At 54.5% G+C, this 20,876-nt stretch overlaps 1 protein-coding gene across 1 annotated transcript; it reads right to left on the bottom strand.

Annotated features, from left to right (window-relative positions):
- Nucleotides 1-379: 379 nt before the first annotated feature.
- Nucleotides 380-20,284, bottom strand: SLC22A8 (solute carrier family 22 member 8). The gene is made up of 11 exons (XM_037839883.1): nt 20,150-20,284; nt 19,163-19,519; nt 7,593-7,696; nt 6,940-7,094; nt 6,264-6,432; nt 3,986-4,109; nt 3,657-3,772; nt 2,281-2,495; nt 1,293-1,401; nt 943-1,146; nt 380-851 (listed from the first exon to the last, which is right to left on the bottom strand). Exons 2-11 carry the CDS (start codon nt 19,493-19,495, stop codon nt 752-754), a joined length of 1,629 nt encoding a protein of 542 aa, XP_037695811.1. The 5' UTR covers nt 19,496-19,519; nt 20,150-20,284; the 3' UTR covers nt 380-751.
- Between the last annotated feature and the right edge of the window lie 592 nt (nt 20,285-20,876).

Genomic DNA, 20,876 nt, shown 5'->3' with positions numbered 1-20,876 from the left:
TTTCTCAGTGAACGAGGAGAGAAAGCCGGCCGCTGGGCATGGGGCTGGGACATGGATGGAGGTTTGAGGTGAGCAGGGGAGGAGAATCAGGATTGGAGGGTCCCTGGCTTCTGTCCTCAGTGCCTTGGGCTTGTTCGGTCATCTGCTCACAGACGTCCTGGGACATGCAGAGACACATGTGGCATTTCCCCCTCACCCACTCCTCGGAGCCCTCACACATGCACGTGCATGTCCACACCAGCCCAGCTTGCACACCTGTGTGCCTGTACCTGTATGTGCACACAAGCAGGGATGGATGGATGTGCATGCTTGCACACACGCCCACTGGCCCATGCCCCTCTCCCACCCTTATCCTCAAGCAGCGTGACTTGAGTTCTTCATCACTGTTTATTGAAACCTCCCTCCCCGAAGGCTGATTTGGAGAAAGGGGTGGGGGGCAAGAAGGGAAAGGTGTTTTTGTCCTGGGTGTCCCTCAGGAGGAAGGGCTGGACAGAAGAGTGACAGGGCCTGGGCTGCAGGGGCCTTAGGGCAGGAGTGGGTGTGAGAAGGCCGGTGGCAGAAACTGTGACCTGGTCAGAGCTGGGCCCGGGGCACTGGTGGTGGTGGTGATGGTGGAGGTACGTTCACCAAACTCTCAGAAGGCTTTCTCCTAGAGGCGTGAACCCACCTGCCCCCCACCCCCACCCCAAGGCAGGCGGGGACCTGGATGGGATCAGTCTCTGGAGGGCAGGAAAAGCGGGCTCCGTTGCCCTCAACTGGGGGCCATGCCAGCTTCACAAGACTGCAGAGGGATCCTTTGGGTTTCCTTTTCCTCTCCTGGCTCCTGTTCTGGCACATTTGCCCGCTGGGACCTAGGCACAGTGAGAGCTCGGGAGAAACCCTGGGCCCAGACGTGCTGCTCCAAGGAGGAGCACTGACAGGGGCCAGAGGCAGGGGACTGACCAGTGTTCGATGTCTTCGATAGTCTCTGGCAAGGGCCGATTGAGGGTCTCTTGCAGGAAGAAGGCGGCACTGCCTCCCATGAGGGCGACGATCCCGTAGATGACGTTGGGGATGAAGGGCTGCACCTCGGCCGTGATCTTCACCAGCGGGGCCACCATGCTTCCCACGCGGGCCCACATGTTACTTATGCCCAAGCCTGTTTGCCTGGGAGGAGGGATTGGCAGCCTGTGTGTGTGTGTGTTATTCTTAAGGGGCAGCTCTGGGGTGCCCGGGCAGGGGGCAAGAGGAAGCCATAGGCCCACCCGAGCCTGTGTCCTCTGGACGGGCCCAGCCCCATCCCCAGCACCTACCGGATGACCGTGGGGTACAGCTCACTCGTGTAGAGGAAGAGGCAGCTGAAGGAGCTGGACATGCATCCTTTCCCAAACACGGCCAGCACTGTCCTCAGGGTCTGCAGATCTGCAGAGGAAAGAAAATGTGGTGGGCTTCAGAGCTTGGGAGTACCTGAGTGTTCTCACCTCCCCAGTCAGCCTTTTCTGGATCAGGCTTTGCCATGTGCAGAAGTCCAGGTGATCCTCACAGCCCCAGAGTGGGGAGGGCAGACAGGAGATGGTAAGGGAAGTTCTCAGAACATGAGGCCCGCTCTATCCCTCCATCAAGTCTCTGATGAGAGGTCTCAGTAAAGTTTCAGTATTGGGAAAAGCTTTGATTTGATAATAAGGACTCTGGAATCGATGTTGTCTCCCTTTTTGCTTTTGCTGCTAGGAAGCTCAGATCCAGACTTAAAGCTGAGTAACAGCCCCTCTGCTATTCGTAATGCTTTGCATGCTTGTGCCATTTTGTGTTTGTATTTTTCCCTGACTCTGATTCCATATATATATATTTGTATATCTTTTATTCCTAAAATACCTCAAATCCCTTTGGAAAGGATATAGGTATATCAACAAAGAAGCATCACTACAAAATTAAAGTGGCTTTTTCAGGGTCATGTTGGAGTAAATTGTGGGGTCTTTCTTGAGCACTGGGCTGTGTTGCTTCCCCATCCCAGCTTGTCCTCTGCCCTGATGTCACCTGAGACATGCCCAGTCTCATATTGTCTGGACACTTCACTGGGTCCAAGTTAGATCGGGAAAGAAGCTTCAGTATCATCTAGTCCAACTGAATTATTTTCTAGATGAGTGCAAGGACCTGCTCAAGGTAGCACAGTCAACTGGAGGCAAAGCCAGCAGAACTGGGGTCCCAGGCACCCTGCCTCCCAGCTTGAGGCAGTCTGCACTGCCCATGCACACGTTGGTTCCTCCTCCTCCAGCGGGTTCTGGGGTAGCCTCGGCCTCTCACCCGAGGGCACAAAGATGAGCGCCAAGATGGCCCCTCCCCCCAGGAGCAGGGCAGCAGCCTCGGTGGGGCGCCGGCCCAGGTGGCTCATGCAGAGGACGGCGATGAACTTGGCCGGGATGTCGACCCCGCCAAAGATGACCTGGAGGAGGTAGATGTTGACTCCGAATTCTTCCACACCCATGGCCAAACTGTAGTAGGAGAAACCTGTGGAAAACCTGAGGAGCAGAGAGGGACTGGTCAGCACCTGCGGGCAGTCCGGGGCCTCTTCCTCACTGGCCATCGGCTCACCAGGGTGAGGGACAGTTTTGTTTCTTGTGCGAACTGAGCCCAATTGGTAAGGGAGGCTTGAGAGTCGTTTGGAGACTGTGCCTGGGCTCAGTGGGAAAGTGCGGTGATTGATTGGTTAGGTCTGACCCGGGTGTGGGTCTCGAATGATTGGTTATGTCTGCCCCGGGTGTGGGTCTCGACAGTGGTGGTGCCGGTGCCACAAAACCGACCCCAGAGAATATCAGGACTGGAAGGAATCTCGGAGACCAAAGGAGGCAGACAATGCTCTCTCAGGAATTGCCTGACTAGGAGTTCAACCTCCAGAATATGGGAGGTGAAATTCAAGCTGTCCACATAGGTCAGATGTAACTAGTTCTTTTTTTATTCCTTGAATTTAAAAAATTGAGGTATAATTTGCATATCATAAAATCTCCCCTTTTAAAATGTAAATTCTGAGGTTTTCAGTATATTCACAAAGTTGTGCAACCACCACCACTATTTAATTTTAGAACCCCTTCTCTTTAGTTTTTAAACCCTTGTATTAGAGTAACGTGTACAACTCAAAATTTCCCTTTTGGAGGGTTCTTGGACAAACTGGATCCTTTTTGCATGGGGGAGGCCATGACACAGAAGGACCCCAGAACCAGGTCACAGAAGGTGCTTTGAGGGAGCTGTGGAACGCTGGACAGAAGAAGAGACGAGGAGAAACACAATTTCTGTCTTCAAGTCTGAAGCCCTGAGGGGCCAGCCTTGCTCTGTCGAGTCCTAAGGGCTGAGTCGGACCAGTGGGAGACAGTGACAGAGAAGCTGCCGTGGCCGGGGTGTGAGCTGAAGGGGTCTGAAACATGTGGCCGGTGGGTGTGATTTCAGAGGGAGGCAGACCCTGATGGCTGAGCCTGGGGGTGGGCAGGGATTCTGGGGGTGGGTAGGGATGCAGGGGATTTCTGGGGTTGGGGCTGGGCCGGGGTGTGGCCCAGGGCAGGGGATTGCTTGATCCCTCTTGCAGGTACCCTAAACCAGGCTTTCAGGGGAGCTTGCTGGAGGCCTTGTCCATCACCCCTGCCTTGGCAGAGGTGCTGGGGTGTGGCCGAGGGAGCGTGGTGGGTTACCAGGCTAGGGAAAGACAGCAGGTCACACGGCGCACGACGGGTTGCCGGAACAGGTCAGCTGCGCCGTACTTGATCTTGGCCAAGGAGATCTCCTCCTGCAGGTTGAGTTTGAGCTCCTTGGGGCAGAGGAGGGGAAGGGGTGCTGTCAGTGACCAGCCGGTGAAGAAGAGAGGGCGGTGCAGGCCTGGGGCCTCCAGAGGAGCTTGCTTAGGGGATCAGATACGATGCAGGCTTGTAAGCAGGGGAAACAGAGGCACAGTGGGTCCTGGCCCAACCCAAGAGCAGAATTCAGGGGTCCTGGCCCCCAGACCACAATCCCCATGCTCTACCTCCAAGCTGAGCTTTTCTCCCTCCTCCTTCTTGCCGTTGATGACAGCCACCCGCCGGAGTATCCGCAGGGCCTTTGAGGACTTTCCGGACAGGACCATCCAGCGTATGGACTCCGTCATCCACCTGGGGGCCCAGAGTCAATCACAGTGCCTCCTTCCCACCCCGGAACCCCCTTCGAGAGGCCGAGAGAACATCAGCAGCCAGGGCCAGAAACTCGAGCTGCCTCACTGCAGCTTTCTTGGGATTTAAACGTGGCCAAACTTTTGCACCTGGGCTGCCTGCAGCCAGCACAAATTCCAGCGCTCCCTTCTTCTGCTTCCAGAAGAGACCTCCTTCTGGCCCCCACCTGGGCAGCTTGTTGTCTTTGGGTGTTTTCCTTAGCTAGGAGTCCCGGGCCCTCGGCCAAGGCAGGTGGGGCCTGAGGAGGGGACAGCATGTTCGAGGCTGGACTTCTCGAGGGTCCTGCACGTCCACCTCCCCAGCTCCCCAGCCTTCCTGGGGCCGTGTTCCCAGCCTCTCTGCTGAAGAAGGAGCAGGGCTGGGGCAGCTTGGGAAAGGGGCCTGAGGCTAAGACGAAGATTGGGGCCTCACCTAGGGAGTGGGTTTGAGGACCCTTTGAGTCTCCCCACAAAGGATAAACTCGGCTGATTTGGGAGCACAGGATGGAGTGTCCCCAGTTGACTTGGGATAGGCAAGTGGGCAGCCACCCCCATCTCCCCTCCTGTCCCTGCTGCCTGGGCTACACTATTGGGGTTGGCTCACCCTGAGCAGTCCCCTGGGGTCATTAGGTGATGAGGAATGGAGCAGGCAGAGGTGTGGGAACTGAGGAGTGGCATTTGGGGAGGTCTCCTCCAAGGTGGGTCAGCTCCAGTGTGCCACCTGGCCTCACACCACTGTCCCCAGCTGATGGTGGCAGCCTCCTGAGCCTACTGCTACCCCCTTTCCCAGCCATGGGCTCTCTGTTTCTGCCCTGCTGTCTGCTGAGCCTGCCGTCACCAAGATTGCAGGTGACTTCCTCCCGTCACCACACCCAGGGCCCAGGATCCGTCCTCCTTTTGCTGAGAATCATAACAGCAGTGGCTTCCAATGAGTAAGCCGCTCTGCATCGCCAGGCACACAGAATGCTGGTAACCTGCATTATTATCTCCTAGAAAATTCTTGAGGCTCAGAATGGGAGAGAGTTGTCCAAAGTTGCACAGTGAAGCTCTGTGTTCTGGACTACACTCTGCGGGCCGCCTCCCCTTCTTTCTTTCACCTCCCAACTCCAGCTGCTCCTTCTCTGCTCCCATCCCGGGCTGGGGGCATCCCCCGAGCACCACCTTGGACCCCCACCCTTGCCTGGCTCTCTCACCCTCAGACCGGCGCTTCTAGTCTCATTTCCAAGCTGAGGCCCCATCCTGGTTCAGCCTCTTCTGCTGTAACCTTGGGGGAATCGTCTCACCTCTCTGAGCCTCAGTTTCCTCGTCTGTAAAATGGGGATAGTAATGCCCCCTTCATGCAGAAATGCCACAAGGACTGGAGACAACCAAGGCCACGACAGCCTTGCGCCCTAGTAAGTGCTCAATGCGGGGGTCGCTCCGAGGTTTCATTCCTTTTCCTGAGCTTGTCCATAATTTCCTGTCCATCAGCTACCACGACCTTCTGGAAACTCACCTTCTATTTCCAATGTATCCTCACGTTCAACGCGTTGATAATGCCAAGAGCTCAAAAGAGCTCTCGGCCCCACTCCCAGCTCCTTGACCCTCCCAGGCTCCCAGATGGGCTCCTCGTGGAGCTTTCCTTCTCTTTTTACCTGAAATCCAGAAATCCCCAAATTCTGTGACTTCTTCCTTCAAAACGCCTCTCAGACGTGAACCCTGGGCTCCCCCTGCCCACACGGCCCCCTCCCTCACGGCTCTCGCCCCCACCCCTCATCTCACCCTCTTGGGTCTGTCCTTCTCGACTAGGATTTCACAAATGACATCTCAGCCAGGACTTTAGCCACTACAGTCCCCTTGGAAGTTCTCTGAAGTCCCCCCAGCCTGGTCCCAGCCTTGCCGTTTCAACTTATTCCCCACCTCAGCCACGGGCAACCCCCCAGAGCAGCCCCAAGACACCTGCTCCGTCTTGCAGCCTGCATGCGCTCATGCAATTCCTCCTTGGAGGCCCTTCCCGGATCCCAGGGTGGGGGTGGGATGCCCAGGGACTGACGGATGGGCCAGCCTGGTCGTGCACGGCTCCCCGTTTGACCCTGTGGGGCCTGAGCAGGAAGGCGGCGGGGGAGCGGGGGGCACATACCAGGACCACAGGAAGGAGACGAAGAAGGGAATGGACACGGCCAACTGTAGCCAGCGCCACTGGGGGATGGCGTAGGCCACGCCGGGCAGAATGAACTGGCCGGTGGTGTAGCAGTAGCCCAGGAAGGTGGACGAGATGGCCCGCATACGGGTGGGCACCCACTCGACATCTGCAGGGAGGAACCGAGGACCAGCTGAGTGCCCGCTGGGCCCAGGCACCTCCCCGTGCGGTGGCATCAGCTCCTGCCTCCCAGGGACTACTCGACTTGATCCTGATACTGAGGGTTCACCATCCCCGTATTAGAGACGCTGCAACTGAGGCTCAAGGAGGTGGGTTTTGCGTGCCTCCCAAGCCCATGTGCTCGATCACTGCTGCTCTAGGGGCAACAACTTCCCCTCTTTTGGCCTCAGGGGGGATAAGAACAGTACCTGCTTGTGGGTGAGGGCTGAACGGGATAGTGAACTTGGCCGTGCACCCGGCCCAGGTGCCGAGAGCTGCCGTGATTATGCTGTCCTTGCTGCTAGGTGCAGAGGGGGCCTCTGAGGGCCTACGAGGGGCAGCTCCTCGACCAAGTTCCCGGGGGGCCCAGGGTTGAGCCGGGCCTAGAACCCCACTCTCCCGGCTTCTGCATGGTGCTCCCCAAAGCCCTCTCTCCCGGCCCCTCCACACGGCTCACTCAAGATGACGGTGCTCAGGACGATGCCTGAGATGCCAAAGCCACACAGGAAGCGGAAGGCCATGTAGATGGGCAGGAGTGGGCTGAAGGCCGCCCCGGAGCCGCTGGCTGCCAGCAGCAGGTAACCCAAGGCCAGGATGGGCTTGCGGCCAAACCTGCGGCTCGGAGGAGAGGAGGGGCCCGGTTAGCCGCCCAGGGCCTGCCAAGGCCGGTGACTCTGCAGGCCCTGGGGTGAAGGGCCAGACCCCCCACCTCCCAGCGTCAGAGCTTTGCTGGTAATTGCTGTTTTTCAACAAGTTTGCAATTAGAGGTTTGGGTTAATGAGTGAACTCCACCTTCACCCCAATTTAGCTGCCTAAGCAGGAGTCAAAGGACCATCCATTTCTGGGCAGCCACTGTGCTGCATCAGGAAACCCTGAGGCTTTTGCTATTTGGGTCTGGGGAGGCTGGGAGGCTCAAGTTATAAAGGCTTTGGGGCAAAGGGAAGGCTGTGGCCCGGAGAGGGGTGGGGACTTGCCCGAGGCCGCAGAGAGAGGACCATCCCTCCTGTCTCCCCAGAGCTTTGCCTCTTCCAGAGTGCATGGCTAGAACAGAGGGGGGCAGGGTTGTCTCGATGGGTTGTGCCTCCTTTTGGGAGGCCCCCAGCATCTCACCTGTCAGACAGATTCCCGAGCACGAGCCCTCCAATCAGTAGGCCTGCCATGAAGATAGACTGGGCCAACTCCTTCATTTTGTTGGATTTGCAAACCAAGTCCCACTGTATGAGAGAAAGGTCGGGCCAGCCTGGCTCAGTGCAGCCCAGCCCTCTCACCCATGCTCGGCCTGTGCCCCTGCCCCCCGCCCCCCAGGATCACCCACTCTCCCAGCATCCTCACTTGGATTCCCTGAGCTTGGCCCCTACCTCTCAGGTGCCATTTCCCCTTTCGGCCTCATCCAGGGCTCCTTGTGTCTGACTGTGGCTCTTTGGGTCCCTCACACATGGTTTGGAAGGACAGCATCCCTTAAGCATGTGTGGCCTGTCATATGGCTTACAAAGTCTGCTCAGCACTCATATCCATGTCTGTCCTCGACTTCTTGCCTCGTCACTTCCAAGCTTGCCTATGTCCCTGTGACTCCCCTCATGTGTCCAAGGCCAATCTCTCTGCCTGCACCCTTGACCTCCCCTCTCTCCTCCATGGAGATATTACTCTATTGTCACCACCTGTGCCATTTTGTATATATTATGCCCCCCAGAAAAAGCCATATTCTTTAATGCAATCTTGTGGGGGCAGGTGTATTAGTGTTGATTAGGTTGGAATCTTTGGATTAGGCTGTTTCCATGGAGATGTGACCCACCCAGCGGGGAGTGACACCTGTGATTAGGGTGTGACCTTTTGATCAAATGTTGTCATGGAAATGTGGCCCCACCCATTCAGGGTGGGTCTTGATTAGTTCCCTGGAGTCCTATAAAAGGAGCTCAGAAACAGAGGGACCTCAAAGCAACTGTGAGTGACATTTTGGAGGAGTTGCAGCTGAGAGACATTTTGAAGACGGCCGTTGAAAGCTGACATTTTGGAGAATGCCATTTTGAAACGCAACCTGGGAGCAAGCAGACGCCAGCCACGTGCCTTCCCAGCTAACAGAAGTTTTTTGGATGCCAATGGCCTTGCTCCAGTGAAGGTACCCTATTGTTGAAGCCTTATGTTGGACACTTTATGGCCTTAAGGCTGTAACTTTGTTCCTAAATAGCCCCCCTTTATAAAAGCCAATCCATTTCTGGCGTTTTGCAAAATGGCAGCATTAGCAAACTGGAACACCACCCACTCTCTCATGACTCCTCCCTATCAGCTTGGCATGGACCTAAATCTCTCCATTTTAAAACATATCTCCCTCCCATATCAGCTCCATTTCTCCCTTCCCTTCAAAGCCAAATCTACACTTGGCATCACTACATCCTCATTTCCCACTCGTTTCTCAATTCACCCTGCTCTGGCTTCTGCCCCCACTGCTCCACTGAATCTGGGCTCATCCTAGCCGCTGATGACCTCTTTTCTACTAAATCCAGTGGAACCTTCAGTGGCCTGACCTGACCTGACCTTTTAGCAGCCATCGACACTGCTGGCCTTTCCCTCTGCCAGGTTTTCTGCCACCACTTCACCACTCCTCCTTTTCCTCCTTGGGCTTCTTTCTCTCTACTTGTCCCTCTGAGTCTCCTCAGGGCTTTTCTGGAGCCTCCTCTCTGTTTCTACTTTCCCCAGGCAACTCCATCTTTGGCTCCCATGACTATTTTATGATGAAGACTCCAAAGCTCTATCTCCAGCCCAACCTCTCTTCTGGACTGGAGACCAGTATATCCCACTGCTGACTTGAGAACTCCACCTGGATGATGTCACGTGGGCATTTCAGACTCAGTGAGGCTCATCAGCCCTGTCCCCACGAGGTCCCCATCTCAGTGACCCATGACCTCTCTTGACTCCTCCCTAACTCCTCCATTCCACCATCACACCGCCTGCCGGTTTCTAACTTTTTGATATTTCTTCAACCTGGGTTCTTCTCTCTATTTCCACTACTGCTGCCTTAGTGCAGACCTTATCATCTTGCACTTGATCAATAAAAACATCCAGTATTTATCCAGTGGTTACTACATGCCAGGCACTGGTCTAAGCACTTCCCATGCCTTAACGTCTTCGATTATCGCAATGGCCTTATGATGTGGGTGCTATCCCCGCCACTTTACAGAGGAGGAAACTGAGGCCCAGAGAGGATCACTGTAACCACCCTCGACTGGTCTCCCAGACTCCATTTCGTCTCATCCCCTCTTATCCATACTTTCCAGGATAACCTGAATGGCTACCTAAGATAACACTCACATCAGGTTCCTCTCTTGCCAAAAGCATTCACTGGCTTCCTCTTGCCCTTTGGGTAAAGATAAAGCTCTAGCTCCTGCCTACCCATCTGGCCTCATCACCTGCTAATCCTCTAAAAGCACCTTTTGCTCCAGCCAACCTGAATTTCTTGGGTAACCAAGTGGACAATTTTCTTCACTAGAGTAAAACAGTGTTGGGGAAGAACCCCATCTCCCAGGGAGCTCTTTCCACTTTCCTCTGCTGAAAGTGAGGGAGAACGGGGGTGGATGAAGACTCCAAGTCCCCAGCGGTCCCAGAGTGGGCCCACATGGTCAGCAAGCCCTGATGGTCCCTTCTGGCTGAGATGGGAGCCTGCATGGGTCGTGCATAGTGGGCAGGGGGAGGGAAAAGGGCAAAGGAGGAAGCAAGAAGAGTATGGTCATGGCCATCTAGAGAAGACTCTTGGTGCTTTGTGGTATGTGGTATAAAGCATCCTTTAGGAAAAATCTAAAGTAAGGACCTTCTGTCCAAATTTGTTTGCCCCTTCTTCTATTGTAAGAACCCAGTTCCCAGGTGACCCTGTAGCTAGGTAGGGCCACGTGGTTCTGGACAATGAAACGTGAGTGCCTGAGAGGGAACCCCTGGCCTGGCCTTGCACATTTTCTCCTTTCCCGATGGCTATAACAGAGTCAACTAGAGCAGCTCTGGAAGCCATGAGTTGAAGATGGCAGAGCTGCTGTCAGTCTGGGTCCACCCACCAGCCTGAAATGCTCACTTGGGAGCTGTTCCATGTGAAAGAGAAACACTGCTATGTCCTTTTAGCCACCAAATTACTGTTGGCTCTTTTGTTATGGCAGCCTGTCCTATCCTAATACATCCTGCAAAAAGTTGCAAATGAAAATGTGATTTTTCTCCCAATCTCCATGAATATGTAGTACCATATTACATCAGAGTATTTACATCATGAAAAGGTCAATGTCAGATTAGTTTACAGCTGCTGTCCTGCTCTACTGTCTGAGACCAGATCTGCTGGGTCTTGGTTTCTACTTGGGACTTCCAGTTGCGTAGGCTTTCAGGGAACTGTCACAAGCCAGTTTCTACCAGAAAACTCAACTTACAAGAAATATCATTCCTGGGATGGATCTTGAGTCAAGTTTAGAACATGCCCAAATCCTTATAATGGCCCCTGCAGGGCCCACTCCACTGTATCCCCGTTACCTCTCTGCTCTCATCTGCTACTACTCTCTCCCGCACACTCCACTCTAGTTGCATTGATCTCCTTGCCATTTCTCAAACATGGCAGGCATGCTCCTACCTTGGAGTCTTTGCATGGGCTATTCTTTTTTTCTGGAATATTCTTCCCCCAGGTAGCCACTTGGCTTGCTCTCTCACCTCCCTCAGATGATATTTTCTCAATGAGACCTTCCTTGATCACCCTGTTTAAAATTGGAAGCCCCAGCAGTCTCTATCCCCTACTCTACTTTATTTTCTCTTTAGCACTTAAACCATCGGGCATACCACATATTTTTAAATTTATTTTATTTATTGTGTGTTTCTCCCTCAAGAATGTAAGCTTGATGAGGGTAAAGCTTTTGGTTTGTTTTGTTCATGACTGTACTTCCAGTGCCTGGAAGGGTGCCCGGGCATAGTTGGCATCCAATAAAGACTTGTGGAATTGAATGAGTGAATATTCTACAGAAAAAGTAGAGGGATGGAGAACCTTAGAGGGTAGAGACATGCCGATGTCTAAATGGGAGATGACAGGGCCCTCCACACTTGAAATGCTTATTTGGAAGATTGCCTCACCTCCCTGTAAGCGTCCATCAGTATGGAGTGTTTAGGCTGGATACACCAAATGCACAGACACACGTCAATGACAAGGAGAGAAGTGCTTTGCTTTCATGAACAGAAATTATCTACCAGGGGATGGTAAAATAAGGTTTTGAGGCTCAGAAGGAAGAATGATTTACGGTTAAATACTGAAAAATATTAGACTTCAATTGCACTCCAAGTTGCTGCCAGAGATTTCACATTAACGAAGCTCATTAGAGCTGGTGAGGAAAATGTAGCCATGGCCACCCTTCAGACCAACACAGATTGATGGAGCTCGGATCTGAGATGCTGGGTGATACAAGGGTGTTTGACACGCCTGCTGGTTTGATAGGTGGTTATGAAAAGAGGGCTGGGAGTAGGAGAAGATCAGGGCCATGAGGGAACCAGGTGTAGAGTGAGTGGGAGAGATTTTTAAAGGCCTCCCAGAACTTTGGGGGAGAGGGAAAGATATTTAGAGAGAATTTTGGCATGCTTTCTGTGTAGTTAGCTGTGCAAAACTCCCGAGAAGGCTCTGTTAAGAAAACCTCTAGCAGAAGGCTAGATTATTCTTCAAGGTGTGGACAGTCTGATTTGTTTCCTTTGCTTGGGCCATGTGGGGTCCTAGGATGTGATCATCTACACTAGGATTCTCTAAAAGCTTCATGCTCTTTTGTTCCTCGTTGCTTTTGTACTTTTGAGCTTCTTATTCTAGTAATGTTACCTGGTTCTTCGAAACTCATGTTGAGATCCCTTTTCTGAGTGCCGGAACTGCAGATGATCAATGCATTTGTGAAATGGACAAATGGCTGAAAAGCACGTCCAGACTCCAAGTTTGGATCGGGGACCCTCATTTCTCCATCCACACTCCATGTCCTTTTTGTATTTCTCTAGGGCATAGATTACGCAGCAGTCTAGCTGCTGATTTACTCCTCCATCTCTCCCATATTCCATAACCTCACTGAGGGCACAGACCATCTCATTGGACTTTTTATCCCTAGCAGTTCACAGAATAATTGGTACAAAGTAAATGTTAATATTTGCTCACTGAATAATTAATGAGTGAACAGGGCTGGGGTTATTACACTCATCTTCCCGATGAGGCTCAGAGAGAGAAGGGCAATTTGCAGATATCTTGGAGGAGCCAAACAGCCACTGAGCTCCCTGGTGCCTCTCTGTGGCCCATGCATGGCACGGGCTGACCTCGTCCCCATCCAGCGTTTGGCAGCTCCACATAGAGTTCTTGCACCCAGCCTTCTAATCAAATGCACTTGGCCTCCTTTTTGCTTTCTTGGAGTGTTCCCTGAGCCCCTGGGGAGTTGCTAGTTCTAGAAAGGAGGGACAGGCAGCTCACTACCCCATCTTCCTGCCTGGGCTAAGGTAGAGGAGAGGGGTTAGGAAAGAGAGAGAGAGGAGCTACTTGCTCAGGAGCAAGCTTTACCCTTATAAACAGAAACCTTAGGACGTAGGTATTATTCCCATTTTACAGACAAAGAACCTGAGGCTCAGAGATTTAGTGAGTTGCCCACGAAGAGCTTGGTTCATCGCAGGGCAGAAACCCATGCCTAGGTCTGCTGGGTCCCCGGTGGGCACTCTTGGCCCCAGCTCCCTGATGCTGCAGGAGCTGCAGCCAAGTCAGAGGCCAGGAGGCCCCTTCGAGGGGAGGCAGAAGCTGGGCCAGGAGAGGTCAGGGTGTGTTGCTCATGATCAAGTCCATGATCAGCAGGATGGGGGCTCTGCTTTGTGTGTAGCGAGGACTGATTCTGCCAGGGGGGCCCACACATGGTCCCTGCTCCCTAGAATAAGGACAAAGAAACAGTCTGTCCCAGAGAGGGGACCCCACGGAGCCAGGTCAGAACTTGGGGGACAATTGCTGCAGCCCCCGGCACTCCCAGGCCCCTGACAGGACAGGTGCAAGGGCATAAGACAAGGGCCAGAGAGGACAAGAGCCAAGTGTCCGGGGAAAATCAAAAGGACACGAGTCTCTGGCTCAGCCGCTGAGTGGCTGTGTGTTCCTGGGACAGGCTCTTCACCTCTCTGGGGCTTGGTCTCCTCATCTGTAATGGGATACCTCCTGCTCAGGATTGCAAATGGCACAAGGAAGGAAAAGTACCCAGCACCATGCCTGGCAAATAACTGGCATGCGATAAATGGTGGCAGTGTTACTATAATTGTCACTTGTCATTGTAAGGTCATGTGAAGTAATAGAAAGGGCCTGCCTTCTGGAGTGAGGAGCCCTGTAAAATCCTGACCCCTCTATCATCGCTGGGAAGGCCACCTTCTGAAGTGGAGCCCAGTTCGTTCCTCCATAAAACAGGGATGATGATTCCTGATTCGCAGGGTTGGGAGAGACGAGGTAGGATGCACCGGCCCAGGGCTCTGCATCCAGCAGGCGCTCACTGAGTGAGTTACTGATCGTCAAGGGCCCACAGGACAGCCTCAGCCCACTCCTGCCCATAGGACCAGGGGCTTCCCAGGTGAGGGGGCAGGCTGGGCCAGCGAAGTGGCTAGGGAGGGGCTCTCACTCCATCAGGGCCCCCTTGCTCCTCACTCAGGAGTCAGACTGGTGGCTAGGAATGGGGGAAAGGGAGGGATGAGTGGAGGAGGGTGTCCAGGGCAGGGCTGAGGGTGGGCAAGTGGGGACGTGAAGCGGGAGTGGAGCTGGAGACTGATAGATGGACAAGCAGCCTGGAATCTGGACAGTCTCGGGTTTTTGAATGGGGCAGGGGGAAGGGTGGGGGTGGCTGGCCAGGGACTTGGCCACTGGGCAGCCTCCCTGCTTCTCCAGCAGCTGACCTGGGACCTCTGGGGACCCAGGTGGGAGGACAGGCTTCCTGTAGCCCTGAGGTCAGGGTTGGGGAGCTGAAGGCCCAGAAAGGAATCCCAGGGGCCCGAGAAGGGAGGGTCTTGACTTTGGGATCCCCAGACCCAGCTGGGTATCCTCACGGTTGAGGTTCAGTGGCGTGGGGAACTGGGAGCCACGACTCCTCTCCGGAGCCCAGGGCCTAGAAACCTTGCTCCTAATGCTTTCCAGACTTAAAAGAAAGGCCTTTGTTTCCCCTTAATGTCCCAGTAAAGCTCCTTTTGAAAATTCCAGCCTTGTCTCTGCTGAACTGAGAGAAAGGAATGTGTGGCCGCCCCTGCCAGGAAAGCTTAGGGGATCAGAGGGGGGTGGGGACATAACCTGCTCCTGGTGAGACCCCATGCTGGGCTCGTCCAGGACCCCAGCCCAGAGCCATCCCCTTGCCCCTTGCCCTCCATGAGGTGAGTTCCTTATTATCCCCAATCTGCAGATGGGGGATCTAAAGCAGGAAGAGGGGGATTCACCAGGTTAGTGGCAGTGGGGGTGTGGCTGGCGTTTGAGCTCAGCCCTGTCTGGTTTCTAGGTCTGGCTTTCTCCACGAGAGGCAGTCGAGGGGGGGGCGCGGTGGAGTGAGGCTGATGGAGCCGGAGCCCGGGGCCCTGGGGGAGCCAGGAGAGTGTGACATCTGACTTCCCTTTTCACTGGGGGAACCCCCACTCTCCTGGTGGGAACCACCCCCCCCGGGTCTTGGGACATCCGTAATAACACTGCCAGTAACAACCAGGAGAGCAGCTCATCAACTGAAGTCTTTGTGGGTGCCAGGCTCTGTGCCATGTGCTGTCCTTGCATTCCTTTCATCCTCACACTTGCTCTCTTACCCCATTTTACGGATGAGGAAACCGAGGCTTTTCGGCTGTGGCATTCCCAGCAAAAGGCCGAGTCAGGATGTGAACTCTGTGCAGGTTCACGATCCCACACTGTCCGTCTGGAAGACAGCCCATTGCCCGGCTCGTTGCCAAATGCCCCTGCCTTCCTCACTGCCACCCTCTCAGCCAGAGCCAGCACATCCAGTCCCCTGCCTCCACGCCAGGGCCCACCCCGAGGCATGGCCCAACCACCTCATGGCCTCTGCCACACGGGGGGACCAGAACCCACCCCACGCACCCTACCCTCCCCAAGCAGCTGGAGAGTGGACTTGCCATGGACAGTGGGGTCGAGAGCCCTTGCTATGGTGGTCCCGGGCTGGCTGGGCCCGGCCTCCAAGGCTTCGCCAGCTGGGCAGGGGGCCCTCTTATGGGCTCTCACGGCTGAGAGTCCCCAGAGAACCAGAGCCCGGCAGGCCTGGCCCACAGAAGGGGTGCGGTACCCTGTGGCCGGGTGAGCCCCTGTGTTTTTCTGGGGCACAGATTCATACTACCCCAGCTGCTGGAGCGAACCCCGGGAACTCGGCTGGGAGGAAGGCAAATTGACGCTTCACTGGGTCCCAAACCTGCAACCTCTGCTGTTGGCCAAGCCTCCTGGAGCCTGAGGCACACCCTGGAGAGGATGCAGTTTCCTGCAGTCAGCAGAGCCTGCGAGCTTCCCGGGGCTCCCAGGGGGGATGTCCTCATCCAGCATTGCCTGTGATTATAGAGATGGGTGACAGAGACCCCATCCCCTGCTGGAGGAGCCATGGGCTTCTGGGGAGGTGGATCTTTGAACAGGCCAGGCCCCCCCGACACCCTCCTCAGAGCCCGGGGTGCAGGCAGCCTCGCACATTGTGGGTTGGGGGTTCCGTGCTCTAAGGAGTCCGACTGCCAGGATTTGAATCTCAGCTCCATCATGAATGAAACGTGGTGTCTTGGTAGGAAATTTTAGGTTGTATATATGCTACCAGAATAAAAATTAAAAAAACAACAAACAGAATGGTATGACAGAAACAGTGAACCCTAATGTAAACTATGGACTATAGTTAATAGTGAAATTATAATAAGATAATTGGTTCATCCATTGTAACAGAAGTACCACATTAATGCAAAGTGCTAAAAACAGGGAAAACTGTGTGTGTGTGTTTGTCTATGTGTGGGGTATATGGGAACTCTGTACTTTCTGCATGATTTTTTCTGTAAACCTATAACTGCTCTAAAAAAATAATAAAAGATCCACTGCTTCCCCTCAACAGGAAAAAAAATTGCTCCTTGCAGTATTTCTGTTCCTTTGTCTATGTTCTATGTTTGTGGAGGAGCTGGACAGTGGCTTTGGCTTCTCTCTGCCTTCCCAGGGACCCGATGCATGTTAAGTCCTTCAGACATTTAGCAACTTATTTATAGGTATGGAGGCATCCTCGACTCCTTCCCTGTCTCCCCCGTCCCCCACCCACTGAATCACCAAGTCCCTTAGATTCTGACTGCCCTACCTCTCCAGTATCTGTTCTGACTGCCCCTTGCACCTGCCATCTCCATCCTGGACCCTTGTGGCAACCTGCTAGCTGGTCTCCCTGCTGCTTGACTCCGCTCTCTCCAAGCCACTCTCCACCTTGCAGTGTGAGTGATGGGCTTCTGACCGTGATCTGAGCAAGCTGCTCTCCTGCTCAATCATTCAATGGCTCTCAACTGTCCCCAGGGCAGAGAACATACCTTCATCTCAGCACCTAAGCCAGGGCATTGGCCGTCTTCTCCAGTCCCAAGTTTGGTGGCCTCCCCACCCCCTGCTCTCCCTTCTGGCCTTCCCCCTGCTTGCGGTTTCCAGCTGACTTGTTCTCTTTGTGCTTCTGTGACTTTGAATTTGACTCCACACATGCTGTTCCTTTTGCTTGGGGTGCCCTTGCCCACTCCAGCCTGCTCCCTAACTCCACCCCTCTCCGACATTCAGTACAGGCATTGTCTGCTCCATCTTCCCTCCAGGTTAGATGCCCTTCCGCGGGGTCCCAGAGCCCTCTGAGCTTATAAAGCACGTGCTCTTTCATTCCACAACTACATATCCAGACCACCTCTTCTGTGTCAGGCAACTGTTCTAGGTGCTGGGGATACAGAGGAGAACAAAGCAGAGGCGAATTCCTCCCCCACCCATCAGCAGTGATTCTTAAGGGGTGTGTCTGTCTTGCTACAGGTGAGCTCCTTGTGGGGAGGTAGGGCTGCCAGTCCTATGCACAGAGTTGCCAGCAAACGTTTGATGGATACTGGATGCATTTTAGGCAGTGGGGCTGGTGCTGGGGAGGGAGAAAGTGAACATGACAGGAAGGAAATGTAATCTGGTGGATATGGGAATGAGCAAATGTAATGGGTAGGAGCCCGACTCTGGAGCCAGGTGCCTGCATTCAAAGCCTGAAGCTGCCACTTATGAGCAATGCAACCTTGGGCAAGTCACTCAACCTCTCTGTGCTTCAGTTTCTCTACCTGCAAATGAAGTAATATTTCTAACTCCCTTAGAGCGCTGTCAGGAAGGTTAAAAGTGTCAATATTTGTGCTTAGAATGGTGCCTGGCATGTAGTAATGTATTTAAATAAACATTCATTAAACAAATGAATAACAACCAGAGAGACTCTGAACATAGATAGCCCTGGATTCGAATCCTACCTCTGCCAGGTCCTAGCCATGTACAATCCTGGGAAAGTCATGGGACCAGCCTGAACCTCCGTCTCCTTTTCTGCAAACTGGAGATGATAATAACACTTCCCTGTCAGGTCCTGCACCTCCTTGGATTCCAGGACCCCAGGCACATGGTGCTCTGAAATATGGCCCTTCCAAGGAGGCCAAAGCAGGACTCTGCCTTCAAGGGACTCATGATCTTCGGTCTCCAAAAGGAGAATCAAAGCATCCACCTCTGCTCCTTGCTCAGATGCCTCTTCCACAAAGTCACTTCAACGCCTGTGGTTCCTCCCTCTTTTGAACCCCCACAAACATCTTTTCCCTGGCCCCTCTTATGGGTTTTAGCTTTAAATTCCCATTCTGAAACTTATCATACTGTGTGGCATTGGAGAGCCACTTCCCTTCTCTGAGACTTTATTGTTTTGATCTGCTAAAGGAGATAAAATATTTCTGAAGGATGGAAATATGTGTGGCTCTCAGTAGATGCTGGATATACGCCCTTCCCGTCTCCTCACCTTCATGCTATCACGCTCCCCTTACTGGCCTGGCAGTCCTTTAAGACTTAACCTTGCTATTTCCAAGGATGGCAGGCGAAAGAAGCAGAGAATAAATGAAGGAATGAATGGATGGGGGAATGAGCCCATGGATGAGTGTGTGAGTAGATGAGATTTCTGGGTCCCTCTTCCACACACCCTCCCACCCCGGATCTTTGCACAAGGTGGAATTTTCCTCCTTTCTTTCGGTGCTGGGTTAACCTCTTGGCTGAGCTCATCTCTCAGCACCAGGGTCGCTTCTTTAGGAAACTTCCTCCTCAGCCTGCCCCACACCCAGTCCAGTGCTAAGCCCTGGTCCAAGGTAACAGCCCTAAGCACTTCTGCAAAGTTGTAATTTTACATTTCTTTGTGGAGCACTTTCAATAATTGGCGGCACCCCCTCCCCCACTCAACTATGCACTCCATGGGAGCAGGGACGGTGCATTTTTTGTTTCCCCAGAGCTCAGCACAGAACCTGTCCAAGAATGGAGCCCACTGCTAGCTCTTTGTTGAATAACTTCTTGGGCCTTGAGTGTGAACAAAGAAACCAAACCTCTTGGTGGGTATGCATCTGCACCCAGCTCCTTCCTCTTTGCCCCCAGGATGCTAACCTGCCCACGAGCAATTAGCAGTGTCTGTGGAAAGCCAAGCAGCAGCGTGCCACATGGCGGGAGAGGGGTGGCATACCTCCATCACGATGGTGTCTCTGGTGCTGGTGTAGACCCAGCCGTCCAGGCACGGCTCTGTGGCCCGCTGGGTGCCGTTGGGTAGGCTGGCGTTGGGCGGATGTACAAAACGGAGGCATCTCTCCGGCTTCCCGTCTGGGCCCGTGGGGAGCTCCCAGGACCCTGCGGAGGCGTTGGGGGGTGGGCGGCAGTGGTAGACGGGGGTGGCAGCTGTGAAGATCTGCAGGAGGTTGTGGCTGGCCATGCCCAGGACCGGGATGCCAAGCATGAGCAAGTGCAGGAACTGGAAACGGCCCATGCTGCCCACGCGGTCCAGGAGCTCCGAGAAGGTCATGGCGCCGGCAAGGGGGGGTCAGAGCTGCAGGCAAGGCACCAGGCCCGGAAGAAGTACAGGTGTGTGTACGTGTGGTATATGGGTACACACGTGAGCTCGGGGGTGTGGACCGGGGGAGGTCTGGATGCTCAAGGGTGGGTGCCCACAGGCACCAACTGCCTGGATGGACGTGGGATCGGGGGCGGGGGGCACGTCTACAGGGACGTCTACAGCTATACGCATATTTAGGGTGGAGTGTAAGGGCGCAGCTGTGAGAGCTTGGGGGTGTGTGTGGACCCGTGGGTGTGAGTAGGCATCACGCATGGTGCACACATGGAGTGGTACAGCCCCGAGCAGAGGGAGGGAACCGTGTGGCCCAGCCTTGGATGTTGGCTGTGCAGGACCAGGTGGCCGGGAGGGGTGGAGCACTAGCAGAGCGAAGGCTGCCTACGAGGCGAGGGGCTGAGGGCTCTCCAGGAAAGTGTCTCCCCAAGCCCAGACCCTCCTGGCTTGGAGCTGTTGCCTGGGGCTGGACCCACCAGTGCAAAGGGCCATCCAGGGCCCCAAAGGGCAAGAGGGGCTTGGCTATTTGTAGCGAGGAAGCAGGGCCTGGCCTTGGGGGCTCCCTGAGGGGTGCCTGGGGGGCCTGGGCTTGGGACTGCCACCCCTCCTCACCTGGCAGCTGGGCCCGGCTCCCGTGGGGCTGGTGGTCGATGTGCTGGCGGCCTCTGCTCCGTCCCAGCGTCTGGCAGCCCTCTTAGTTGTGCAGCTCAGCTCCAACAAGCTGTGTTTGTGCCTCCTCCAGGGGGGCTTATATAAGGCATAAGCCATTCCTCAGGCTAATGTTTGACTTTCTCCTGAGGATTAGCGGCATCGGCAGGGAGAGCACTAGGGACCCACAGAGCCCAGCTCCCCTCCAAGGGCTGCCTCGGTCAGCAGAGGCTGGGCCAGCGGCCGGGGCTGAGTCTATACGGCTGCTGGCTGGACCGAGAGACAGGTGGCCTGGGCAGGCTCACCTAAGTGGGGGCATCTAGGGGGCCCAGGGTCCGTGTGCTAACATTCCGGGGACCTGGAGCTGAGACCAGCAGTTGGGAGATGTGCTGTGCAGGGGAGTGGACACTTCATGGTGCCACCTCCCCATGCCCAGGGCCTCCACAAGAGGGGCAACCCCCACCCCCACAGGCTGGCTGCCCCAGGAGATGGTAGGGCACACCCAGGCAGAAAGGGTCACCCACATCTGCCCCTGAGGTCTCGGGGCTGCCAGCCCTGGGCCCCCCTGTTTGAGTCTCAGACCCAGGCTCCTCTTTGGAACTGCTGCTTCCCCCTGGGGACAAACTGCAGTTCCTACTGCTTGTTTTTTTCCTCCAAATATTATTTTAATTATATAATAATGTGTGTTGGT

Source organism: Choloepus didactylus, chromosome 6 (genome assembly GCF_015220235.1).
Source record: "Choloepus didactylus isolate mChoDid1 chromosome 6, mChoDid1.pri, whole genome shotgun sequence".
Lineage (NCBI taxonomy): Eukaryota > Metazoa > Chordata > Mammalia > Pilosa > Megalonychidae > Choloepus > Choloepus didactylus.
The sequence above is the reverse complement of the archived record's forward strand: the minus strand, read 5'-3'. Positions and strand labels throughout refer to the sequence as shown.